Below are 8,119 nucleotides of genomic sequence, written 5' to 3'. Positions count from 1 at the left end.
AGTAGAGAAAAAAAAAATCTAACTCCAAGTAACACTGTGGCCTGGAAGTTGCTGTTGCTGCAGCCCTGGGAACGGAGTGACAATGCCCCTGTTCCTTTATGAAATTTTTATTAAGTTTTTTTATTATTATTATTGAATATGAATATTTTACACGTCTGAGCAGAGAACAATGCTTTTCTTGGCAGCCTCTGCTGCGTTTCATAGTCGTGCACCTCGAAGTTGCATAACTGAGAAGTATCCATTTACACACTGGGGAAAAGGAGGCTAATGAATCTCAGCGAAGCTCGCTTTAGTGTGTGTGAAAAAAGGGCACGCTGAAGTTTTCCAAATTTAAAAAAAAAAATAGAATACTCGTGTGGAACAGCTTAATAAAAATCAGGCTGTGGATATGTAATGAATACGAAACTTCTCCCAAGCAGAGGAAAATAGTACTTAACTTAGCAACACCTCTACAGGGCAAAGAACAGTGACATTCTTAACCCTTTACCAACAAATGCATCACAGCCAAATGCTCTTCCGGCAGCACAAGGGCCAAAAATGGAGGCAGCTGGGCCAAATTCTTCACTCAAGGAAATGCAGTTGATGGGGCTGTAACCATGTAGGCTATGTCTAGACTGCGGCGTCCAAGGAACTAGGGTTGCCAGATGTCTGGTATTGGCCCGGCCTCTGTCTGGTAAAAAAACCAGAAAATACTGGACGGAAGGCCACTTGGGACATTCTTCCCCTGCCGCATCTGGCGGGGGCAATGGGAGCAGGGAGCATGGGGACTTAAAGGTACAGTTTTTGTGTGGTTTTGTTTTTGCTCAACAATTTTGTCCCCCACCCTTTTTTTTTTTTTTTGCCCAACAAGCCTGGTCCCAATTTCCGAAAAAGCGGGTGCATTCCTTCGGCATCCCTGTATTCCTCTCAGTGAGAGGAATAAGGGATGTTCCAAAAGAGATGTAGATGGGCCAAATTTCGTGTAGAGGGGCCACATTTCAGAAAAGCCTCTTCCAGAAAAAAAAAAGCGGAAAAAGACACAAATTGCGGTTTGCCATTTGCGTATATCTTTTTCCGAAAAAAACCCAGCGGTCTAGACATAGCATTAGAGGAGGAGGAAACTGATGCCAGATTTTTTTGTTGTTGCTTCTACAGGTGATATGCCCCCTTTCTGGACACTGCTCTGAAAGGGATCACGTTCAGACCTGGGTCATAAGGACCTCTCTAAAGACCAGTCTGACCAGGGAAGGGTTCTTACCAGATGTGGTCAGAGGAAGTTGTAAGGCTGCTATCAGAGACAGAGACACTGACCTAGGTAGACAACAGGAGCCGGGCTCCTAACAGCAATTTTTTTCCTGCTAGCATGTACAAGATTGTGCCTGCATCTGTTCTTCCTCTGCCCTGACTCCCTTCCCTTCACTCAAGTTTTCCCGATGTTATCCCGAAATAGCATTGTGCACATTTTCGCAGCATGTCTGTTATTTCGAAATACATTGGAAATAATGGGCATCTTATTCCAGCTTCGTATTGCATGAGGAATAAGGAAGATGCGGGAATAGCTCTCTATTTCAAAATCTGGCATGGGGTATAGAATCACAGAATCATAGAACACTAGAATTGGAAGGGACCTCGAGAGGTCATCGAGTCCAGTCCCCTGCCCTCACAGCAGGACCCAGTACCATCTAGACCATCCCTGATACATGTCTATCTAACCTGCTCTTAAATATTGCTAGAGATGGAGATTCCACGACCTCCTTAGGCAATTTATTCCAGTGTTTAACCACCCTGACAGTTAGGAAGTTTTAGGAAGTTAGAGTAGACAGTGCCAAATTTCAAAATAGGTGCCCTCAAAATAGGCTACACAATTTGCGTAACTCAACTTGCATAGCTTATTTTGAGCTATGTGCAACTCTGTAGATGTACCCTAAGATGCTACAGGACCACTCATCATTTTTTAAGTTTTTTCAAGTTACAGACTAACATGGCTACCCCTCTGAGACAAGAAAATTATGGTGTGTCTAGTGCATGTTTGAGCCCAGTTCTTTTGCACTGCATATGGTAATGTGGGGTGAGGTGGAGGCTAGGGATGTTAAGGACTAGTCGACTAGTCGTTTCATCCCCTTGCTGCCTCTATTATATAGAGGCAGCAAGGGGGGGGAGGAGGGGTATTTCAAAGCGGCAGCACCACACAGCTGATCCTGGGCTCCGTGTGGTGCTGCCCCTTTGAAACTCCACTGCAGCGTTTCAAAGCGACAGCGCTGCGTGGAGCCCAGGATCAGCTGGGGAGTCCCCAGCTGATCTCAGACTCCGTGTGGCATTGCCCCTTTGAAACACCTGCACTTCAAAGGGGCAGAGCCGCCCTATCTACTAATTGAATAATCAATGCAAAATGGCATCAACTTTTCGATTATTGAATTACTCGATACTTAGCTTCCTTAGTGGAGGCTCTCCTACATTTCTAAAGGGCTCGAATAGGCAGGGTGACAACTACCTTGTTTTGGAAGCTCCCTCTGCATCACCCCGGCCTGATGTGACAGCATACACAAGAGCGATAAAACCCTGAGATTTCTCAGCCCAGGGAACGTACAAAATGACAAATGGATATTTAAAAGAAAATAAGCCCTGTTGCTAAGGTGGGAAGCCAAATAAGACAAAGGGAAACACGGGGGAGAGACTTGCTAGTAGCAGGTTGATATGTTTATGCAACTCTTGTATCATCTTCTCAAATAACAGTATTTATTTCTTGACATCCCCGAGGCTTGGGGATGTAGGCACAGGTTCTCCCACACAGAGACATTTCTAGTTTAAAGTCAATATTTGTGTTGGTGAAAGATTAATTATGGCAGAGCCTAGTGGCCCCAACCAAAATCAGGACTTCATGCTTCTAGGGGCTATCTGTAATAAGAGGCAGTCCCTGCATTGGAGGAGTGACACGCTAAACTGTACAAGCGGAACAAAGGAAATATGATCCAAATTTTACAGGTGGGGAACTGAGGCGCATGGAGATAAAGGAGCTTGCTGAAGTCAAACAGGGCAGCGGTGGCAGAGCCAGGAATTACACCTAGATCTCCCGAGACTCGACACAAGGCATGAACCACAAGACCATCCTTTCTCTCTCAGTGCTGGGAAAAACTAACAGCCATGGTGAATGACGGTGTGTAGGGATCCAGCAGTGAGGAAAAGCATAGGCAGGACTGGATTAAGGGAGAGGGCGATGGTGCCACAGTTGCAGTCTCTGGGCTGAGATAAGAAGGCAAAAGACCCAGGCTTTCATAGCTCATGTCTTCATTAAATGGAAGATTGACACTGCCGCGATTGATCTTCCGGAGTTTGATTTAGTGGATCTAGTTAGACTTACTAAATCGAACTCAGAGAGCACCCCCACCGGTGGCTGGTAAACCTGCTCCTGTGATGGGAGTGTTTTGCTCCTGTCGGCCTCCCACTGTGGGGTTGGCAGGGAAACTTGAAACAAAGTACGTCAACTCCAGCTACGTAATTAATATCGCTGGGGTTGCGTATCTTGATTCAACCTTCCTCTTTAGTGTAGACCTGGCCTTAAAGTGAAAACGATATAAGAGTAGGTCAGGAACTCTAGGTCAGCACTACAGAGCGGAAACTTGATCTTGTTGAAGATCAGTGAAGGCCAGTGGTCTACACTCCTCGTTCCATATGCAGCTCTGCTACAGTTTTTCTTCTCTGTGAGCAAGTCATTTCTCATTCGTAAAATGGAAGCAGCAAGGCTTCCTTCACGAGGTGGGAGCTGTGTGACTTTAAGGACGGAAGAGCTTCACGTAAAAGGAGCTAAAGACCATGAGCCAGATCCTCAACTGATGGAAATTGCCGTCGTTCCCAGAGGAGCCCCACTGGTTCATACTAGCCAGCTCACCAGCCCTCTAGGTGTGAAACCTTATTAAAGGACAGCCCGGTTGTCTGGGGGTTCTTCACTTTCTCTGCTAGTGGAAGATGTATTTCTAGCTCTGGCCTGACAGGACAGTGATTCTCTTTGCTCTCTGTTGGCCCCATGCTGACAGCCACCATGAGGTGCTCCCTTCCATCCAACGTCCTGTGTTTTCCAGTGCAACGTATTTTGCGTTTTTCTCTGCAGTGGATTATTGGAGCAAGAGGTTGCCCACTTACATCCCTGTAAATCCCTTCTCATCTGGAAGTCAGTGAGCTGTAAAATATTTAAACTGTCTACAGTTGTACCTCGTTTGTTTACACATTTCCAGTAGGCCGCTAAAAGGTAACACACTGCAAGAGACCCAAGAGTTAAAATCACGGCATCAGGTTTCACAACAGTGTGGTAAGCACTCTAGGTATGTGCGTTATCGTACGGGAGTAATGTAGATATCAACAGCGTCAGCTCTGCTGGGCTCGGTGAGGTGGTGAAAGAAACCACTTTTACCTCAGGTGTTCTCCAGTTCATTCCATTAGCTGCGTTCACAAGCAAAAGTGCATTTAGGTCGGTCCCATCCCAGGCCCTGGGGTCAACTGTTAAAGGTGGTGAAACTAGTGTTGCTGAAGAGAGAGGCTGGAGTCAAGAGCTCTGGTAGGAACAGCTGAGCAGATTAGGGGAGCAGGGCTGCTGGGGTCAGGGGCACGGCTTTTAACACTGAAGCCTACTTTGCATTAAAAAGACTGGGACTTTTCAACTTAAAAAAGAGGAGACTAAGGGGAGATATGATAGAGGTCTATAAAATCATGAGAGAACGTGAACAAGAAAAAGTTCTTTACTTGTTCCCATAACATAAGAACCAGGGGTCACAGATTGAAATTAATAGGTAGCAGGCTTAAAACAAAAAAAAAGGAAGTTTTTCTTCATGCAGCTCACAGTCAACCTGTGGAACTCCTTGCCAGAGGATGTTGTGAAGACCAGGACTTTAACAGGGTTTTAAAAAGAACTAGGTACATTCATGGAGGTTAGGTCCATCAGTACTTACTAGCAGGACTCAACAATCTCAGCGAAAACCACTTGCTAGTCCCACACTGTGCATGCGCGAACCGCCGGTGAATGGGGCAACTGGCTGAAATCTACTTGCCACGGGCAAGTAGATAAGTGGATTTGTCGAGCCCTGCTTATTAGCCAGGATGGGTAGAAATGATGTCCCTAGCCTCTGTTTTTCAGAGGCTGGAAATGGGTAACGGGAGAGGAATGACTTGATGGTTCCCTGTTCTGTTCATTCCCTCTGGGGTATCTAGCACTGGCCGCTGTTAGAGGACAGGATACTGGGCTAGATGGACCTTTGGTCTCACCCAGTATAGCTGTTCTTATGTACTTATGTTCTTATGATGCTTACCCTTATGTACAGCTACAAGAATTCATAACAGCGCTGTAGTAGCTATGATGGGCAGTTAAGAAGGGTAGGTTCTATGTAATGATTCTCCTGTTTAGACAGGGCCCTAAAAATGTGGTTATATGAACTTCATCCACCATCCTGACTCTGCCAAAAATCTCAGGAAATCTCAAGAAAAATCAAAAACAACCCCAAATCAGAAACCAACACCTTTCACCCAAGGATCTGAGATTACATGTTGTAATTAAGCATCACATCATCTTTGTGCTGTAGGCAGTTGTCTGAATAGAGTAGTAAATGTTAGAGAGGTCAACTGAGGCACAATGAGGGTGAAGTGATTATCCTGGTGGTCTGTGGCTAATCGATGGCATTGCTTGAAACAGAACATAGAGACCCTAATGCCCAGGCCCTTCCTTTAACAATTCGACCAACTTCTTTTCATTTCATATAGAAAAACAAACAAACACACAACCCGTGGAACTCCTTGCCAGAGGATGTTACGAAGACCAGGACTTCAACAGAGGTCAAAAAAGAAATAGATAATTTCATGGAGGTTAGGTCAATCAATGGCTATTAGCCAGGATGGGTAGGAATGGTGTCCCTAGCCTCTCAGAGGCTGAAATATATGACAGGAGAGAGAACACTTGATGACTCCCTGTTCTGTTTACTCCCTCTGGCATTGGCCACTGTCAGAAGAGAGGATACTGGGCTAGATGGACCTTTGGTCTGACTCAGTATGGCCATTCTTATGTTAATTCTTTCTGGGCTTCTTCCAGGCTCACCCTGGCTACCACAAGAAGTGTCCAGTGCTAAAGCAAAGGGCCTGTAGCACCCCAGAGCCCTTTATTTTTCCATCAGCGCTCTCTTTCCACCTTTTGGTAGCTTATGGGGAAGGGCTGTGAGCCAGCCCTCCCAGACATAGGATGGAGGTGGCTTGTTCTCTAGACTATAAAAGTCTGACAAGCTATTTGCAGTTCCAGCACGGATAAACACATTTATAGAATTAAAACCTGCGTGCTGGATTGCAAAAGTGCCCTGAACAAGGGTTCTTTCTTTACCAAGCCATAAAAATCACTTACTACAAATCAATTATTTTTGCCATGATTTATTAGCTGCTTTCCCAGCCGGTCAGGGTGGCGGGGGGGTATTTCTGGATGACTGGTCTTCTCAGAAGCATTTTCTCTGAAGCACAGAGGGTCCCGTTTTCTTGTAGTCTTCCCTGGTGACCCACATGTCCCGAAAGGATGGCAAGCTGGTGAGGACGGAAGCCCCAATCCACACGGAGTACATCCGATCACGGGGTGCTGTGATCTTTACAGGGACGGCGCTGGGGGTCTGAGTCTGTAACTCCTTCAGAAGCCGCTCATGGAGACCTCGGAAAAGGGTGGACCCGCCTGCCAATACCACATTCCTCATGATATCGGGGTGGATATTCCCATCGCACGTCATGACGCTTTGAAGGATCATTCTGTGGATGCCTGGCGCCTCAATGCCAGCATGAGCTGGCACAAAAAGGGCTTCGGGTGCTCGGAAGAGCTGGTCAGTAATCGTGAGGGTATTGCCATCTGGGAGAACATACCCCTGAGCAAGCTTTTTGGGTTTTTCCTGGCTTTTTTGGCTGGGCTCTACCGCCACGTAGCACAGCTTCTCTTTGATGTCTTTCACAATTTCCTTCTCGGCAGTGCTCACGAAGGAGTGTCCAGTCTCCAAGAGCAGCTGAGCGAGGTACTTAGTAATATCCCTGCCAGCAAAATCCAGCCTGGAGACACCGTGGAGCAAGCAGTGGCCTTTGTAGACCGGGACTGTCAGGGTGACACCATCTCCACTGTCCAGTACTAAGCCAGTCGTTCGCGCGGCGGCGTACAGAGCCATCAGAGCTTGCAGGGCCACAAATACGGCAGGCACCTGGAAACCTTCGAACATGATCTCTGCCATTTTTTCTCGGTTCGCTAGCGTGTTCAGTGGCGCCTCCGTCAGGAGCACTGGCCTCTCGCTGGGCTTCATCTTGAGTTCGTGTGTAAATAAGTGCCACCAGATCTTTTCCATGTCGTCCCAGGAGGTCACTACGCCATGTTCCATTGGATACTTAAAAGACAGGATGCCCCTCTTGGACTGAGCTTCTTCCCCGACATAATACTCCCGATGGCCAGCTCCAAACATGATGGCTTTGGATTTGGGGTAGCCGACGAGCGTAGCAATGACTGACCTTGGAGCCTGCTCTCCCGACAGGCCGGCTTTGCACAGCCCAGACCCATTGTCAAAAATCACAGCTGGGAGATCTAAGGTTTTGGAATCAGACATTCTCGGGCAAGATGCTCGATGTCTCTGTGTTTCTGCTTGGGTGACGTGGAATGTCTAGTCAAAGATTCTAGAATCTTGAGAGTCACAAATGGGGGCGTTTCTCTGCATCCCTCCTGGACACACCGCTCATCATGGCCACCCAGGGTACGTCTAGACTACATGGCTCCGTTGACGGAGCCATGTAGATTTGTTTGTTCGGCAAAGGGAAATGAAGCCGTGATTTAAATAATCGTGGCTTCATTTAAATTTAAATGGCTGCCCCGCTCCGCCGATCAGCTGTTTGTCGGCAGATAGGGGCAGTCTAGACGCTCCCCTGTCGACATGAAAGCCCTTTATCGACCTCCCTGGTAAACCTCATCCTACGAGGCATAACGGGGAGATCGATAAAGGGCTTTCAGGTCGGTGCGGGAGCGTCCAGACCAGCGCGCTGAGCTGACAAACAGCTGATCAGCTGTTTCTCGGCTCAGCGCGGCAGCCATTTAAATTTAAAGGAAGCCGCGATTATTTGGGACCCGTACTGTTGAATATCTTCATCAATGATGTAG

General features: G+C 47.1%; 1 protein-coding gene across 1 annotated transcript; it reads right to left on the bottom strand.

Moving 5' to 3' along the window:
- Positions 1-6,362: 6,362 nt before the first annotated feature.
- Positions 6,363-7,624, bottom strand: LOC102456877 (actin-1-like). The gene has a single exon (XM_075906544.1). It carries the CDS (start codon positions 7,572-7,574, stop codon positions 6,441-6,443), a length of 1,134 nt encoding a protein of 377 aa, XP_075762659.1. The 5' UTR covers positions 7,575-7,624; the 3' UTR covers positions 6,363-6,440.
- Positions 7,625-8,119: the final 495 nt, after the last annotated feature.

The sequence above is a fragment of the Pelodiscus sinensis genome, chromosome 23 (assembly GCF_049634645.1).
Source record: "Pelodiscus sinensis isolate JC-2024 chromosome 23, ASM4963464v1, whole genome shotgun sequence".
NCBI classification, from domain to species: domain Eukaryota; kingdom Metazoa; phylum Chordata; order Testudines; family Trionychidae; genus Pelodiscus; species Pelodiscus sinensis.
This window is presented reverse-complemented; position numbering and strand designations above follow the sequence as displayed.

What these genes read in the sequence shown, in the direction of transcription:
- LOC102456877 (XM_075906544.1), bottom strand. Translation starts at nt 7,574, where the DNA reads ATGTCTGATTCCAAAACCTTAGATCTCCCAGCTGTGATTTTTGACAAT.